This window comes from Mustela lutreola, chromosome 8, assembly GCF_030435805.1.
Source record: "Mustela lutreola isolate mMusLut2 chromosome 8, mMusLut2.pri, whole genome shotgun sequence".
NCBI classification, from domain to species: domain Eukaryota; kingdom Metazoa; phylum Chordata; class Mammalia; order Carnivora; family Mustelidae; genus Mustela; species Mustela lutreola.
In genome coordinates, this window is record NC_081297.1 from 28,650,813 (window position 1) to 28,669,879 (window position 19,067).

Here is a 19,067-nt window from a genome sequence, read left to right on the forward strand (position 1 = left end):
CCCGCCCCGCCCGGCCCCGCCCCCCCGGCGAGCGCCCGGCAGTTGGCAGCCGGCGCGGCGGACGTCCGCGCGTTGCCATGGTCACCGCCAGCGCGCCAGTGGGCGTGCTCCAGCTCTGCAGCCGAGTTCAGGAGCCTTGGCAGGATTGCAGCGGCCAGGCTCTACCCTGTCTGAGCTCTTCTCTGAGCTCACTGTCAAGCAATACCCGTTTCCTCGACCTCCTAGTCCGGTCCAGGCCTCCCGGGTCAGGACCCGGCCAAAGCGGCCGCCCGAGGGTCGCGGGCCAGAGTTGCATCCCTGAATGTGACCCTAACAGCCCTTTTGTTTTGCTCCTGCCTTATCGGAACTTCGTGGAAGTTGTCAAAAATCTTGTGATAATCTGTCTATAATTAATAGCCTATGAACTCCCCACTATTACGTGTGCTCCTTCTTCAGCTTCTCTGATAGACGAAGATCCGCGTTTTGTCCCCCCTTATCCCTTCTTGGACAGCGTGGCATAAGGGAAATCAGTCTTGAAAATCAGTCTTAGAAATCAGCCTGCGACCTGTACTCCTGAAGCAAATAATACATTGTATGTTAATCTAAAAAAAAGAAAGAAAGAAAGGAAAAAGAAATCAGCCTGCATTTTAATCTCTTCTTCTGAATGGCTTTGGGCAATTAACCTTTCTGAGGTACATCAGTAAGATAAGGATAATAGCCACGTACTACAGGTGTGAAAATTAGAGGACAAGACTGACACACAGAAGGCCCTCAAATGTATTCTCCTAAGTCAATTTTAAACCCCTACTGTAACTTCTGCTCTAACTTCTAACGAAACAAGCTATTTCAAAGTTCACTAATGACCCATAACCACCAAATCCAATGATCTGTCCTAAGACTTCATCTGCATCCAAGAAGAAAATCAGTGATTCATGTGTGTGTGAGAGAGACCGAGAAAAGTTGATTTTCTCCTTGACCAAACTCCAGCCAGGCTCCCGTGAGCCCTTTCTTCACTAAGCTTTACTCAATCCTATAAAGATTTAAACAGATTAACAGCTCCATCCTGAAAGTGATCCTAGCCCTCCCTTGAAGAATCTGCCTGTGAAAACTCAAAACTGCCCGAAGAATTTACCATTTGTTCCAACACCTGAAGATACTGCTTCTGTCGTCTAGCCTCTGTGAAAGGTAGGAGCCTAACTTTCGTAAGCACCAATTAACAAACCCAGATTGGTGTCACATGGACAAATCCCTCTTCCTTCAAGCTTTTTGTCATTTTTTCACTTCCTGACTCTGAGCCCCACCCACCTGCTCCTTGTTCTGTCGTTTTTGCTTTAGATTTCCAGTCCCCTCTGTACAAATCAAAGTTGAGTTCAGTTCATGCTGGACTCTTTTCTACTGCAATAATATACTGCTGATTAAAATCTGTCCTGACTACTTTACCTGGTGTGAGGCCTTGTTTATCTTTGAAAACACACACACACACACACACACACACACACACACAAGTAGGCTAGGCATGCATAGAACTCTGCTCCACTTGGGGGTCATCTGGGACAGCTCCAAGACTGGAGACTTGAATGAGCAGAGGGATCTCTCACTCACAAGCCCAGCATTTGCGGTTGCCTGTCAGCTTCAACATCTCCACAGGGCCCCTTCATTTTGCCTGGACTTCCTCAAAACATGGCCGCTGGGTACCAAGGGAATGTTCTTGTTAATGACCCAGCATCACTTTCAGTGCATTATATTGGTAGAGGCAGCCACAAATGCCTGTTCAATCTCAAGAGAGTGGGAAAACAGACTCTGCCTCTAGGTGAAGTTGTGGCAAGGTTCTGGAAGGGCAGGTGAAGCAAAATACTGCTCTAGCCACTTTGGGAAACACAAAGTTTGCCAGAGTTATAACCTCCCATCCTATGACTTCATTCTTATCTCACCCTACTCTGTATTAGTCATTTTTATACTTCTCTAAGCTCCCCTACTATCCATAAACTTTTAGATGGCAGAAACGTAATTTTTGTATTACCTATGGTGACTTGCAAATGGTTGGCTTACACACAGTTTTGGCCCTATACTGTGAGCTAATTTCACACATATAATATCCTTTCAATAAAGATGCACTAAAATGAAAGCCTAATTGACAGACGAAGAGTTGCCTCCACTTCTCTTTACTTCTTCTTTCTGGGACAGCTCCATGTTTCAAGTAAAAGAACCTGGGAATAAGCTCTGACATGTTAGGTAACTGCTGTGAATTATCCTTCCAACATTCTTCAGTCTTTCTACTACTACATGCTACCCAGGACTTGTCCTCGTGTGACTACAATATGCCAATTAATCTACATCTATCAGCAGTATCACTCTACCTTGACCTCCCACACTGTTTTAGCACACTCAACAAGAACATATCTCTCTATGTGTAAAATGCATTGTCATCTCAAATAGATAGTTAGTCCACTGAGGACAAATAGCAACCCATTTTCCATTTTACTCTCATGTATTTCTAATGTCCCGAACAACACCATATATGCAGTACGTGTCCAATAAACTACTGGGGAAATACTATCCTACTCTTAGAGGGTCATTTCTCACTTTTGTTCAATTATAGTTGATTCTCCACATGACTCAGAGAAGACACAGGGAAATAACACTAAAGGAACATACTTTTATTAAAAGTTTTCTAAGATTAACTGATTTTGCAAATGGCAATGGGGAAATAACAGTCTGCTTTAGACTGCTTTATCAGATTTAAATACAAGCATGACAATGAGTTACTACTCCCACTGAGTAATTTAGGAGTTGTTTATTTGAATTAATAGTAGGTTGTAAATATTGAGAATTTAAAAACATTTTGTCCAAATTTCCCCCAAATATGATGGTTTTAACACAAAACTTAGAAGCTGAAGGTGAAAAGCAAATATCCAAGTATATCCAAGGGAAATGGAGGTGAAGTTTTTGGAACCTCAAGTCTTGATTCTCATCTGTGACTTCCCTCCTGTGGAACCCCTAATTTCTTTAAACTGCATTTCCTCGCTTTTGTAAAATGGACACTATTTCTATTGTCAGTCAAGGAATTAAAAAAAAAAAAAACTTCATAAGTAATACAGTTAGGCTAAAAGAAGTTATGCTTTAGAATATTTTCTAAATAATATGCATATACAAAAATGGAGCAAATGGTTCTTAAAGAAGAAAATTTTATTTTACTAAGAATATGTCACTTTAGACAAAATCAACATTTTCTTCATGGTTGTTAATTCTTCTCTTCAATGAATACCCAATTTGAACTCTATTCTTCATTGAATATGAAATTAACATAGATATAAAGGGGATACAAATATCACATTATCAAATTTCCCAGGGGAATACAATAAAGGTGTTTTATTAATTTTGCTATGATATTTTTATCCCATACTTTATTATGAGAGTATTTGATTTGGTCCTTTCCTACAATGTAATTAAAAATGCTGACCTGTGTTGCAACAGTGCTTGAGAGTAAGAAGGTTAAGATACGGAAGACATTTTTTTAGAAGACAATTTCATGGCTCATGGTGGTGAAGACATAATAAGATACCAGAGAAATTAGAAGAAATCTAAACTTCTAAAAAACAAAACAAAACAAAAAAATCCTAGTTTTCCCTCTCATTTTGTGCTTCAAGCTTGGAATTTTTTTTTTCTTAAGATTTTATTTATTTATTTGACAGACAGAGATCACAAGTAGGCAGAGAGGCAGGCAGAGAGAGAGAGGGAAGCAGGCTCGCTGCTGAGCAGAGAGCCTGATGCGGGACTGAATCCCAGGACCCTGAGATCATGACCTGAGCCAAAGGCAGCAGCTTAACCCACTGAGCCACCCAGGCACCCCAAGCTTGGAATTTTTAACTCAAGAAACCAAGAGATCTAAAAAAAAATGACAGGCCTTTCATGTCTTTCTAGTTCAGTATACAACACTGATAACCGTTTTCATTAGATAGACTTTGTACCGATTTACATGCATGACACCGAGTTACATGATTTATAAGGCTTGACATAGGAAGGAAGCATTAAGGTGCACAGGGCTTGAATATAGGTGCAAAGGGCTGTGAATATTACAGAAATATTAAATCAACAAACTAAGGCATACACTGAAGATGCGAATTGCAAATCTACTCCTGTGGCCCAAACAACCATGTTGATTGTGAAAGACTTTACCAGTTGCCAAAAAAGGGAGAGGCCATTCCAATGCCCCAGCACTTCCTCCATTATTTTGAAGAAAAACTCTCATAGCACCAGAATGGAAGATGGCAGAGCCCCTGCAGCACCAAGTGACATTAAGCTACACAGCTTGCTGCTCTGTGGTTAAGCTTCCGTGAAGTTTCAGAGGTAATGCAATGGGCTGGTGATCTCCATAAACCCCTAAGAACCTGGTGCTTGGAAGTTTTCAGCGTTAAAGTTAAAATGCTCCTTAAATACCACAAACGAACATCACTTCATCATACCCTTTTAGCAGCAAGACTGACTAACCAGGAGCTGAAATCCCCGTATCAGACACCGAAAGCCAATCAAAAATATTAAGATATCACTGCAATAAGAATTTAGGGGGAAAAAAGATAAGATGATAAACAATTTCATTGTAGCTAAAACTCCTTAATAATACTGTGCAGAAAGATGATACATCCCTAGTCCTTTGTAATGGGATGGATATTTAAGGTCAGTGGGTGAAAACAGCTCTTCTGAAGAACATCCATCAGGACTAGCATAGCTTTGCTCCAGCATTTGGTGAAACACTTCTCACTGTGGCTGGAAAGCAGCCCCTGAGATCACATAAAATGAAAATACTGGTAGTCACAGGACTCTGAATAAAGAATGGCAAAATTAATGAAAGTGACACGTACCAAGCAAATTGATCTGCAGGTAAATTCTGTAAATTCAAATTAAAGAGACTTTCCTGGGCATATATAGTTAATTGGAAAACATGGTCTGAAAAAGTCTGGGTAAGGCACTGGTTCTACAGCTCACTCAGATCTAACCAAAACGGAACACTGTTGTACCTTCAAGGATTAAGGTGACTCATCAGGTTCATGGATCGATGGATAATTCCCTTGGATACTCTGTGTATTCCAATTAAATGTTCCTCATCAATCCCAACGTCTTAGAGGAACACGGACTTTTCATGTTGCCTAATGGAAGAAGAGAGCAAAGGAGCCGGCTTTTCTTTTCATGCTTGTTTTCTTAAAAGGAAGTAACACTGTTTCAAAGGACACCATCAAGCAAAGGTCTTGGTGAGGACATCTTCATGCTGCTGCAGGTGAAGGGTGCCAATTCCTACAGCAGGGGCTGGCAAAGGGGGTCGACTCACAAGACGGAGCTATGATGAGAGCAGAAAAGAAATAAAATGACCTGCTGACCTGATCAGAGCCCGGCTTTATTCTCCCGAGGCAGGGCATGCCTTTCTTTTAGCTTGTTTAACCACAAATCACCTTTTTTGGAAAAATAATGGGTCACCTAGAATAGACTGGAAGGAGATACAGGTCACAGCTAAAAACTAAATCCCAGGCACCATCAGGGGAGATCAATTCTTGAATTGGTCGTGTTCTTCAGTAACTATTAGTTGGTTTTAGCAGTAGAGCTTCCTAAATTAGAACAATGACAATGATTTGACCCCACAAACTAGTAACAAATGTGTGAAGTGAGTTCTTTTTTTTTTTTTTTTTTTTTAATTTTATCCATTCATTTGACAGAGAAATCACAAGTAGGCAGAGAGGCAGGCAGAGAGAGAGAGAGAGGAGGAAGCCGGCTCCCTGCTGAGCAGAGAGCCCGACGCGGGACTCGACCCCAGGCCCCTGAGATCATGACCTGAGCCGAAGGCAGTGGCCCAACCCACCGAGCCACCCAGACGCCCTGTGAAGTGAGTTCTAATTGAAGAAGAATAGGAAGAGAAACAGAAGCCCATTTGCTCTTCTCATTGTTCTTCCCTCCTGACAGTCTAAGCAGTAAGAACTTGGCCTTTGATGGACCCCAGCTATGTGGAAGAGCCTAGAACAAGCATTAGTGGGCATCTCTTCTCCATTACTGTAATACAAGCCCAGGGCCTGGATTGTGACCTTTAGGACAAGACTAGGGGTAAGGTAGCTGACAGGTAAGGGCTTTTACTTTAAGTATAATCACTTTTTCTTACATCGTACTAGCACATACACATATATATATCTTGATAAACATTCAGTATTTCATTCCAAAAAAAAAAGGAGTCTAAGTTAGGTTTTATAGTTTAGTTTCTCTTTAAAAGAACTGGAATGCTAATGGGGGATAAACCCATTTACTGGCACTCCAGGAGAAATAACACACATACATAAAACACTGTAAGAGGGAAAGCTATTACCTTGCAGGCCAGCTGCTTTTCAAACCTTGGAGAAACAAAGCACCATGGTCCCATGTTCTGAGGCTCCTCCTGACTCCAAATAAAATCTATAGGAGAAGAAAGTTCATTTCAATACTCCAGGTAAACCTACAGTAACACACACACACACACATTCTATATGTAGAATATATAAAAATATATATAGTTTTTTATATATCAATATATATAGAATATATATATAGAATGTGTGTGTATATGTATACACACAGTGCATATGTACATACATAGATACCTTATAGCCATACACACACACGTATGTACATATACAGTGTGTATGTATGTATAGCTAGCTTTCTTCAAGTAAATCTATGCCTTTCCAATATGGCATGGTGTGGTTTGTTTTTTGTTTGTTTTGTTTTGTATTTTGGTAAATGATAGTCATGTATCAAACACCTCACTCATGATACAGAACAATTCTATCAACCCCCAAAATTCCCTCATCCTGCCATTTGAAGGCAACTCCTCCTATGGCACCAGCCTCTGGCAGCCACTGAGGTTCTCTTCTCCCTATGGTTTTGCCTTTTCCAGAACATCAGATAAATGGAATTATACTATGGAAGCTTTGGTTCTGGCTGCCCTGAACTAGCAAAATCCCAAAGCCATAGTTTACTCTCTTTTATTGTTGAGTAGTATGATATTGCAAGGATGTACCTTACATCCTTGTTTATTTATCCACAGGTTCAAGGACATTCTGGTGGTTTCCAGTTTGGGACAATTATGAATGAAGCTGTGGTAGACATTTTTCTGTGAACACACTGTCATTTCTCTTGGGCAAATACCTCCGAGTAGACTGGCAACTGTGTGTTGGAACTATTTTCCAGGGTGGCTGTACCACTTTCCATTCCTCATCAGCTCTCGGTATCGCCAACTTACTGTTTTGTTTTCATTTTAGCTATTCTGACAGGGGTGCAGCTGTATCTCGTTTGGGTTTCATTTGCATTTCCCTTATCACTAATTATGTCAAGCATCTTTTTTTTTTAAAGATTTTTTATTTATTTTTATGACAGAGAGAGAGATCACAAGTAGGCAGAGAGGCAGGCAGAGAGAGAGAGGAGAAAGCAGGCTCCCCGCCAAGCAGAGAGCCCGATGCGGGGCTCGATCCCAGGACCCTGAGATCATGACCTGAGCCGAAGGCAGAGGCTTAACCCACTGAGCCACCCAGGCGCCCCTGTCAAGCATCATTTTAAGTAGTTATTTGTCCTCCCATTCTTTCATTCAGATCTTTTGCCTAGCCAAAGGTCATGGAGATTTTCTCCTAGAAGTTTTAGAGTTTTATGTTTTACATTTAGATCTGTGATCCTGAGTTAATGTCCGTACCCAGTACATACAGATGTCTAATTACTGAAGCCCCACTTATTGTAAAGACTTGCCTTTTACAGTTACATTTATCCTAAGCAATAGGATAGCACTGATTACCTCCAACCTGTCAAGAAACGACACATCTTTTTTTTTTTTTTTTTTTTTTTTTTAGAGGAGGAAGCAGGCTCCCCACTGAGCAGAGAGCCCGATGTGGGGCTGGATCCCAGGACCCTGGGACCATGACCTGAGCCGAAGGCAGAGGCTTTAACCCACTGAGCCACCCAGGCGCCCAAGAAACGACACATCTTAAAGTGAGAGAAGGAGGTGGGTTACTGAAAGGGACACCATAAAAGACAAGGAAACATTGGCTCTAGCAGTATTTTTTTTTCCCCATTTTTCCAAATTCCAAAAGATTCAATCCTTTAAGGACTCTCACTGCCCCAGAATCCCTTTCCACAGAGACGCTGGTATCTAAAACCCAAAGAACCCCACCAAGAATAATGCTGCACCTTTAACGTGTTTGTATTTGCTCATCTCTTGCTGTAACGAATCCAGTGGGAAAGGGCAGAGTTCCTCTAATCGGATGATGGCAAAGTCATGCTTCTTGGCCTCTAAGGATTCTCTTTGCTTCAGCAGGGCATAGAAATGTTTGCCACAGCAGAACACTAGCCTCTTGACCCTGTTGGGTAGAATGGGGTAGAGGAGAAACAGCTAAGAGAATTGTATCAAAAGAAAGAGGAGATTGCGTTGATGAAAATGCTTCATTATGGAAGCAGTGGGGGGCTCTGTAGTTGGGTTCAGTGACACACTGTGCCCTGTGGTCTTCCTCAGCAACACACGCCTCTGAAGCTCCAAATTCCATGCAAATTCTGCCTCCCGCCCCATGGGGGCAGAGGACTTCTATCAGGATAGAGGAGATTTGGGTCACTCTGGGTTCCCTAACGTGAACTAGTTTTCCCATTAATTAAAATTCTACTGCCGAGTATGAAAACAGAGATACACAGCAAATTACTTTTTGGGATCCACAGATGAATCGCCAATGACCGGCTTGAATGTTGTTCCTGGCGCCATTTCTTGAAGAGTTGACACAGCGGCCTAAGGAGGATAAAAAGCCACACAACTATCAACCGAAGAAAGGAGCTGAAGATGCTTGCACTTTCAAGGGATCTTTACCAAGAAATAACATCAAACTTTCCTCCTCGGACTCATATATATAAATATATGCTCTAGTAAACACAGTATCTTTCAAAAAAAATACCAATTGTGTATATTTCAGAATAAAATTACTTTTTCCAGGTTATGTAAGATTGCCTTTTGTGCAATACTGAAACAAGACTTTTAGAATCAAAATTTCAGTTTGATCCCACTTTTTGTCTCAGTAAAAATACACTTTGGTTTGTTGGAATCAGAAATGACATTTGTGAACAAAAACAGCTAAACTAGGACAAGGATTTCTGTCTCTAGGATTTTGACTATAATTTATACGTGAAACCTAATGAGTCAGAACAAGAAGGAACAATACATGAATATTTCTGTGATGAAAAGAAATTTTATTAATGAACTCAACTTAAATAAGTACCTGTTGCAAAGAACTTAGCACATAGACAACCCTAGTTCACTGCCCTATAATCTATTCTCAAATGGGACTACATCTTGATTGGTCCACTGATGGGCAGCCATGCTGATGGGGAATATTGTAGTATACCCTAAAAAATTAATATTAACTAAGAGAATGAAATAAAAATATATACTTTATACATTATACATTATCTATATGTCTACATAATATATAGATATATATTTTATTATATATCATATATTTATTTTATTCTTATTTTTTACTTATTCTTATTGCTAAATAATGTATGATAGAAGCCATTTTTCTCCATCCTGAACCCTTGGTCAGCTCCCACTTCCTAGGGTAGGAATCCAAAGGAGCTGGAGGGGCGCCTGGCTAGCTCAGTTAGTGGAGCAAGTGACTCTTGATCTTGATCTTGGTGTCAGTTCAAGCCCCACATGGAGGTGTAGAACTCACTAAGGCAAAAAAAAAAAAAAAAAAGGAACTGGAATTCAGAGCTGGGTGGGAAATTTGGGTAGAATTTAGGTACCACATGTCAGACAAACTTCTTACAGCCCTGAGTCATATTTGTCATATGGCAAGTCATCTCTGAATACACCTTGGAAAGAAAGGGTGGACTTCTGTTCTGCTAGATCACTTGTACCAATAATCTAATTTTCAGGAAGAAATCAGACTTCAATAATGGTGGTACTCACTTTCAGTTAATAGAAGGACTGAGATGTTTAATGAAGATATTTAGCTACTTAATAGCTTTTCACTTAAAAATCTATAGGATAGGGGCACCTGGGTGGCTCAGCGGGTTAAAGCCCCTGCCTTCGGCTCAGTCATGATCCCAGGTTCCTGGGATCCAGCCCCACATCATGCTCTCTGCTCCGCGGGGAGCCTGCTTCCCCCACCCCCGCCTGCCCTCTGCCTACTTGTGATCTCATTCTCTCTCTGTCAAATAAGTAAATAAAAAATAAAATCTTTTAAAAAATCTATAGGATAGCTGTTGAAAAAATATATATATATTTTATATATATATATATTTTTTTTTTGAGAGAGAGAGAAAGAGTGTGTAAGCGGAGAGACGGAGGGAGAGAGAGAATCTTAAGCTCTCAGGGCTTCATCTCATGACCCTGAGATCTTGACCTAACTCAAAATTAAGAGTCAGACACCTACCCATCACAGCCACCCAGGTGCCCCTAGCTGTTGATATTTTCAAGGTTCCAGAGCAAGGCCTCACTTATTTGGTAAGTTATATATTAGACATGAGAGAGGAGTGGACTATTGGGGCCAGAATGTGAACTCTCTTTCTCATTAGAAACAGCAAAAAAATTCTCAATAGAATTTCTAATTGTTCACTCAATACTTAGTAATATACATATATTACACTTAATGTGATTACATGCCATTATAGTAATGATTGAGGGAGCATGTGACACCCTTAGGGGTATAATGAAAACTGGGTCAAGAATCCCAGACAAATATTTTTCTTAGAAATAAGTTATAGTAATCTGCATTATGACTCGGCCCCTTTAACACTGCTGCTTCAAAACATCTGTGTCCAAATACCCCCATGAGAAACACGTGTTAAAGGGATGGCATTCATTATTCCTGAATGTCCTCTCATGCTGCGAGACCCAGGAAGCCATCTCACAATGTGCAAGGTTGTTCAAGGCACAGTCAGGGAGGCAAACGAGAATGAAAGGATCAAACACACAAACCACGCCATCGGTGTAAGAACGGGAAGTACATTTCCACAGTACTGACCCCCGGGGTCAGCACCAGGGAGAGGCAGTGGAGGGGCAGAGAGGGCGGAATTTGAGGCGGCACCCACTCTGGGCTCATGTGGATGCTGACCTCCACTAGAGGCAAATCACTCAACTGCTATCCTTAACACCCCTCAATTCCAAATATACATTCTCGAGCCTTCGTGAGAAGCACAGGATAGTCTTGAAGAGCCAAATCCTAAATGACTTCTTTTACCTCCTTTGCCTAGCATCTGAATAAGTGCCAAGGTTTTTTGAACCTTAATCCTAATTAAGACTCTCATATAAAACCAGAAAAAATGCTCACAGATGGGATAAATAGATGCTTAGCAATATTTATTATCTTGAACTCTGCATATTTTTGTGATTTAAAAAATATATTGGGGGGGCGCCTGGGTAGCTCAGTCGGTTAAGCGTCTGACTCTTGACTTCGCCTCAGGTCATGACCTCAGGGTGGTGAGATCGAGCCTCTTGTCTGTACAGCTCTACAGTGAGCGTGGAGCCGACTTAGGATTCTCTTCCTTTCCCTCTGCTCTTCCCCCTCCAGCTCATGTGCAATCCCTTTCCCTCCCTTCCTCTCTCTCACACAAAAAAATAAAAATAAAAATAAATTTAAATTTAAAATAAAATAAAAAACATATTGTGTGCTTAACACCCAGTTCAGGTGAACCCAGACAAAATGTTCCTTTTCTTCTTTTCTAAAGATTTTATTTATTTATTTGAGAGAGAACAGGAGAGAGAGAAAATATATGTACCCCTTTAAATGTTATAGCAATAAGCTATATTGTTGTAATGTTTGAAACAGGAGTCTATCCACTGGTAAATCATTTAGCAGAAAAAAATCTCAGTAAGCCAATGAATATCACCACTGGTTTTCATCAAAATACTTGGCATTCCCAACTTGCTACTCTCAAGATAGTACATTAGACTTGGTTTTCTCTGGTTTTGCTTTCAATGGTTTGTGTTACGTACAGTCAACCTAGGTCAAGAAGCAGATGCTCTTCCTCCTGACATGTGGTCAGAAGGTCTCTAGTAGCATCATGCTGTCACCATGCCTACGTCATTCACCTACTTCCTCTCTTTATGTACGCATTTTATCATCTTGCTCCATCACAAGAAGGGTGAGTACAGCACAACAAGGTATTTTTTAAAAAGACCATATTGGGGGTGCCTGGGTAGCTCAGTGGGTTAAAGCCTCTGCCTTTGGCTTGGGTCATGATCCCAGGGTCCTGGGATCGAGCCCCACATCAGGCTGTCTGCTCTGCAGGGAGCCTGCTTCCTCTTCTCTCTCTCTCTGCCTGCCTCTCTGCCTACTTGTGATCTCTGTCTGTCAAATAAATAAATAAAATCTTTAAAAAAATAAATAAATAAAAATAAAAAATAAATAAAAAATTAAAAAGACCATATTCACATAACTTGTTTTATAATATATAATCATAATTCTTATATTTTATTTAGTTCTTATTAAGCTAATACTGTGTTTAATTTATAAATTAAAATTTATGATAGGTATGTGTGTATAGGAAAAGACATAGTGGGTACAGCGTTTAGTACTATCTGCAACCTCAGGCATCCGATGGGAGTCTTGGAATGTATTCCCCACAGATAAAAGAAGAATACTGGTACTGAAAACTACTTGCACTTTAAATAAACTTTTTCTAAAAAATTATTTCTGCTTGGGCGCCTGGGTGGCTCAGTGGGTTAAAGCCTCTGCCTTCGGCTCAGGTCGTGATCCCAGGGTCCTGGGATTGAGCCCCACATCGGGCTCTCTGCTCAGCAGGGAGCCTGCTTCCTCCTCTCTCTCTCTGCCTGCCTCTCTGCCTATTTGTGATCTCTCTCTGTCAAATAAAATAAATAAAATCTTCAAAAAAAAAAATTATTTCTGCTCACAGTGAGATGGAGTGCTCCCTATAGTCCAAGTTATTCCAGAAAGTTTTTTTTTTTTAAAGAGAGAAAGCAGTTAGGTCAACTAAAACCGAAAAGACGTTTCTGTTTAAATATAATTAGACACAAGGGGATGTGTGGGTTTGCAGAGTGTAGGGGGCCAGGGTGGCAGGGCGGGAAACAGGTGAAACAGGTAAAGGGGATTAAGGAGTGAGTGCTCTTGTCGTGATGAGAACCAAGTGTGTATGGAAGTGGTGAAGCACCATATTGTACACCTGAAACTTACATAATACTGCATGTTAACTGGAATTAAAATTTCAATTTAAAAAGCCAAAAAAAAGGGCGCCTGGGTGGCTCAGTGGGTTAAGCCGCTGCCTTCGGCTCAGGTCATGATCTCAGGGTCCTGGGATCGAGTCCCGCATCGGGCTCTCTGCTCAGCAGGGAGCCTGCTTCCTCCTCTCTCTCTCTGCCTACTTGTAATCTCTCTCTCTGTCAAATAAATAAATAAAATCTTTAAAAAAAAAAAAAAAAAAAAAAAAAAAAAAAAAAGCCAAAAAAAGGGGTGCCTGGGTGGTTCAGAGGTTAATCTTCTGCCTTCAGCTTGGGTTATGGTCTCATAAAATAAATAAAGGCCCTAAATAAATAAATAAGATACAGAAAATAGAAGCAAGTATGTACAAAAATGACAAAAGGACATTATAGACCAATACCCCTGATGAACATGGATGCAAAAATTCTCAACAAGATACTAGCTAATTGGATCCAACATTAAAAGGATTATTCACCATGCCCAGGTATGATGTATTTCTAGGCTGCAGGGGCGGTGGTTCAATATCTGCAAATCAACCAATGTGATATTCTACATTAATGAAAGAAAGGATAAGAACTATACGATCTTCTCAATAGATGCAGAGAAAGCATTTGGCAAAATACAGCACCCTTTCTTGATTAAAAACTCTCAACAAAGTAGGAATAGAGGGAACATATCTCAAACATGCTAAAGGCCATATAGGGAAGACCCGCAGCAAATATCATTCCCAACAGGGAAAACCTGAGAGCTTTTCCTCTAAGGTCAGGAATGCAACAGAGATGTCCACTCTTACCACTGTTATTGACATAGAACTAGAAGCCCCTGCCCAGCAATCAGACAACAAAAAGAAGTAAAAGACATCTGAACTGGCAAAGAAGAATTCAAACTCTACTCTTCACAGATGACATGATACTCGATGTAGAAAACCCAGAAGATTCCACCAAAAAATTGCTACAGGAATTCAGCTAAGTCATAGTATATAAAATCAACACACAGAAGTCTGTTGCATTTCTATACACAAACAATGAAGCAGTAGAAAGAGAAATCAAGGAATCAGTCCCATTTACAATTGCACCAAAAACCATAAGATACCTAGGAATAAACCTAACCAAATAGGTAAAAGATTTGTACTCTCAAAACCATAGAACACTTATGAAAGAAATAGAGAAAGACACAAAGAAATGGGAAAACATTCCATGCTCATGGATTAGAAAAACAAATATTGCTAAAATGTCGACACTACCTGGGGTGCCTAGCTGGCTCAGTGAGTTAAGCATCTGCCTTTCGTTCAGGTCATGATTCCAGGGTCCTGGGATCAAGCCCCATGTTGGGCTCCCTGCTCAGCAGAGAGTCTGCTTCTCCCGTTCCTTCCCCCCACCCCCTGCCCAAGCTCTTGCTCTCTCTCACTCTCTCTGTGTCTGAAATAAAATCTTTTTTTTTAAAAATGTCTATACTATCCACAGCAATTTACACATTCAATGCAATCCTTATCAAAATACCACCAGCATTTTTCACAGAGCTAGAACAAACAATTCTGAAATTTGTATGGAACCAGAAAAGACCCCAAAAAGCCAAAGTAATGTTGAAAAAGAATCAAAGCTGGGAGCTCACAATTCTGGACTTTAAGCTTTATTATGAAGCTATAATCAGCAAGACAGTATGGTACTGACACAAAAACAATAAACAGATCAATGGAACAGAATAGAGAACCAGAAATGAACCCTCAACTATATGGTCAACTCATCTTCGACAAAGCAGGAAAGAATATCCAATGGATGGGATGCCTGGGTGGCTGAGTCAGTTAAGTGTCTGCCTTTGGCTCAGTTCATGATCCCAGTGTCCTGGGACCGAGTCTCAGATGGGGCTCCTTGCTCATCAAAAGCCTGCTTCTATCTCTGCCTACCACTCCCCCTGCATGTGTTTTTTTTGTTTCTGACAAATACATTAAGAAAAAAAAAAACAATATATATATATATATCCAACAATATATATATAATATATATATTATATATTATATATATATATTATATATATAATATATATATATTAAAAAAAACAATATATATATATATATATATATCCAACAGACAAAAGTCCCTTCAACAAACAGTGCTGGGAAAATTGGACAACAACAACATTCAGAAGAATGAAACTGGACCACTTTGTTACACCATACACAAAAATAAATTCAAAACAGATGAAAGACCTAAATGGTCTTTCAAAATCCTTTGACCTCAGAAGCAGCAAATTCTTACTAGACATGTCTCCAGAGGCAAGGGAAACAAAACCAAAAATAATTATTGGGACCTCATCAAGATAAAAAGGAAAGGAAACTATCAACAAAACTAAAAGGCAACTTACAGAAGTAGATTATCAGACAAATGACTAGTATCCAAAATCTATAAAGAGCTCATCAAACACAATGCCCAAAAAACAAAAAAACCCAGTCAAGAAATGGGCAAAAGACATGAATAGACATTTCCCCAAAGAAGACATACAAATGGCCAACAAACACATGAAAACATGCTCAACGCCACTTATCATCAGGGAAACACAAATCAAAACCACAATGAGATACTACCTCACTCACCAGAATGGCTAAAATTAACCACTCAAGAAACAAGAGATGTTGGTGAGGATGTGGAAAAGGGGGAACCTTTTCCAGCTGTTGGTGGGAATGCAAACTGTGGAAAACAATTTCCTCAAAAAGTTAAAAACAGAACTACCCTCAGATCCAGCACTATTAGGGGTATTCATCAAAAAGATACAAAAATAGTGATTTGAAGGGGCACATCCACCCAAATGTTTATAGCAGTAATGTCTACAATAGCCAAACTGGGCAAAGAGCCCAGATGTCCATCGACCGATGAATGGATAAAGATGTGGTATATTCACACACAATGGAATGTTACTCAGCCATCAAAAATAATGAAATCTTGCCATTTGCAATAATGCAGACAGAACTAGAGGGTATTATGCTAAGTGAAACAAGTCAGTCAGAGAAAGACAAATACCATATGATTTCACTCATATGTGGAATTTAAGAATCAAAACAGATGGAACATAGGGGAAGGGAAGGAAAAATAAGATGAAAACAAGAGAGGGAGGCCAACCATAAGAGACTCTTAACTGTAGGAAACAAACTGAGGGTTGCCGGAGGAGAGATGGGTTGAGGGGCTGGGGTTACTGGGTGATGGGCACTAACGAGGGCACGTGATGTAATAAGCACTGGGTGTTATACACAACTGATGAGTCACTGAATTCTACCCGAAACTAATAATACACTTTATGTTAACGAGCTTAACTTTAAATAATTTTTTTTTTTTAATGACAAAAGGAGAAATGCTTACTAACTAGTTTTTTCTACTTACGGGGAACCTGAGTAACATCTTCGGAGAAGCAACGATGAGGGGTTTTCGGAAGTTCCGAACCATCTGTCTCCTGAGCAGGTGGAAATACTGTGCAGGGGTGGTCGGGTGTGTCACGAACATGTTTACCGTGTCTCCATCTACACCCTCTTCGACACTGTCACACATCTGAGGGAAAAAATGGAAGAAAGGAGCAAATGTTCAGATCATCTCATTCAATCACAAGGACCCAGGCTGTCCTAAGGGAAACATGTCTGTATCTGACAACTTCCAAACCGTATCTTCTGCACAGGAGGGTACATATCCTATAATTTCTTTCCCAAAATGTACTTTTCTGTTTGCATCACACACCATCTTTAATTTACCTGCCATTTATTTCTGTAACCTAATTTTTATAAAATCATTTTTCTGCATTTTTATCTACCAATATAACTATGCATCTATCTACTGTTCTGTCTACCTTTCTACTGACCTATCATCTAGTTGTGTATTTTATCGGCACATATGCCAAAATGACTAATGATATTCCCATACTAAGTGGATGTGTACAGGTATCTCCATTTACTCTGAAATGCATCAGAAGATAATACAGGTTTAGAGACAGAAGGATGATAATGAGTAGTTGTAATAAACCAGTACTGTAGAATAAAATATTAATGGTACACTCTAAGGGGTCGGCCTATGAACGTTCACTGGAAAATCTTCTAACTTCTGTATGTTCGAAAATTTTCATAATAAAATACCCTAATATTTTCCTGCATATTCTGCCATATGCAGAAAAAGACGTAGGTATTGCTCCTTACCAATGAATAACAATGGTTATTTCTGGGTGGTTATTTAAAATTTTTTTGGTGATCATGAATCATTTTATAAAAATACAATCATTACTTGAAAAAAAGTTTTTTAAGTAAAAATACAGATTCCTAGGCCTCACTCTGAAGAATCTGGTGTTGGTCCCTGTATCTCTGTTTACAAAATGCTCCCCAGGTGATTCTGACAGTCAGCCTGGTTTGGGAGACCCTGACCTCTGCCATACAAGAACTACTTTAATGGCTATACAACCATGATGCTGGTGTCCCCAGGCATCAGGCTGATAAGGAATATTGACATTGCATGAAATCTGTGTCATTCAAATCTTCCAAGTCCTCTCGTTTGAGGTGTGCGCGAAGTATCTACAGGACACAACTCTATTTCAAACCATCTAGGAAGCAGGAAGCGTTTCTTGGAATCTAGAAGGCATGGGACACGTACCTGCAGGAAACGCTCTATGCGGCAAGAGGAATGGTCGGGTCCAGCCCCGTCATACCCGTGGGGAAGGAGAATAACAATGCCACTCTGTAGGAGCCACTTGGCCTCCCCTGGAAAAGCACATGACAGGGAGTAAGATCTCTCTGAGGCAGGAACAGAATGGCCTGAGGTGACCTGGTAGTGCCACAAATTTAGTTTGCTGTCTGATCCCCTAAAATCATTTCCATTCTAAGCACTTTCCAGCAGTGTTCCAGGCTTTGGAGGAAGATATCCATCCCGCTGGCTGAAACCCTACAGGACATGTTCACTGAACGGGCTCTAGCAGATGGAACACAAATTAAAAGGGGAATGACCCGGGTTCAAGGACAACATGTATCTCTGATTCCAGGTGGATGTTGCGTTTCCTCATGTACCACTTGCAACACGGGCCACTGTCCTTAGCCGAGGGAGCAGACACACCAGGATGGCTTCTGTACATGTCAAAGTTCAGTCAGTTCCCTCAAGGCACTTTTCTTCCTTCCTTTTTTTTTTTTTTTAAGAATTTATTTATTTATCTTTTGCAAGTGCACGCATGCGTGAGACAGAGAGCACACAAGCAGGGGGAGCAGCAGGCAGAGGGAGAAGCAGAATCCCCATGGAGCAAGAAGCCTGATGTGGGGCTGGATCCCGGGACCCTGGGATCATGACCTGAGCTGAAGGCAAATGCTTAACCGAGTGAGACACCCAGGTGTCCCAGCACTTTTCTTCCTCACAACTATAAGGTTGCAGAGAAACACAGCAAAGGGAGGCCTGAAGTGTGCAAATTCCAAGAGTGGTTCCCCCCAGAAAATGGGGTGATAGGAACTCACACTTGTACTTTACTACGTACCTTTGAATTTTGCAATAAGCAGGTTCTGCTTCTGTAAATGGTGATTAAATACAATAAAGATGCACAACTGCCAGCTTTCAGATACTTAAATATCCCTGGGTTAGGGAAGTGGGTTTTCAAGGCTGGCATTTGCTCCTAGCACAAATCCTCCCTGTGTCACCACTGCCTGCTTTGTATTCATGTCACAGCTCCTCAACATGTCCCAAGCGCAGACCCAAAAGTCCATTGCCTAGGAGCTGGTGGGTACATGCCCTGCTCCTGACAGCCAAGCGCCGTCCCCTGAAGAAGTTGCTGCTTACGGTCTGAGTGGCCCCCAGCCCTCTGGCAGCTTTCATAACCATCCAATAGCTGTCAGGCCCCAGCAGAGGGCAAGGCAGCCTCCCAACTCTCCTGAGGAGC

The 19,067-nt window shown here is 40.7% G+C and overlaps 1 protein-coding gene across 4 annotated transcripts in view; it reads right to left on the reverse strand.

Annotated features, from left to right (window-relative positions):
* The window catches only part of DHTKD1 (dehydrogenase E1 and transketolase domain containing 1), a 62,441-nt gene that overhangs the window by 2,301 nt on the left and 41,073 nt on the right, over positions 1–19,067 (reverse strand). For 3 of the 4 annotated variants that reach the window (XM_059184146.1, XM_059184145.1, XM_059184144.1), the window contains 6 exons: positions 17,804–17,910; positions 16,556–16,720; positions 8,673–8,755; positions 8,170–8,339; positions 6,323–6,408; positions 2,616–5,311 (listed from right to left, as the gene is read on the reverse strand). In XM_059184146.1, coding sequence (XP_059040129.1) covers positions 5,210–5,311; positions 6,323–6,408; positions 8,170–8,339; positions 8,673–8,755; positions 16,556–16,720; positions 17,804–17,910 — 713 coding nt within the window. In that variant the 3' untranslated portion in view covers positions 2,616–5,209. Of the gene's footprint in view, positions 1–2,615; positions 5,312–6,322; positions 6,409–8,169; positions 8,340–8,672; positions 8,756–16,555; positions 16,721–17,803; positions 17,911–19,067 lie in introns of those variants that run through there. The other variant, XR_009356543.1, reaches the window with a different exon arrangement.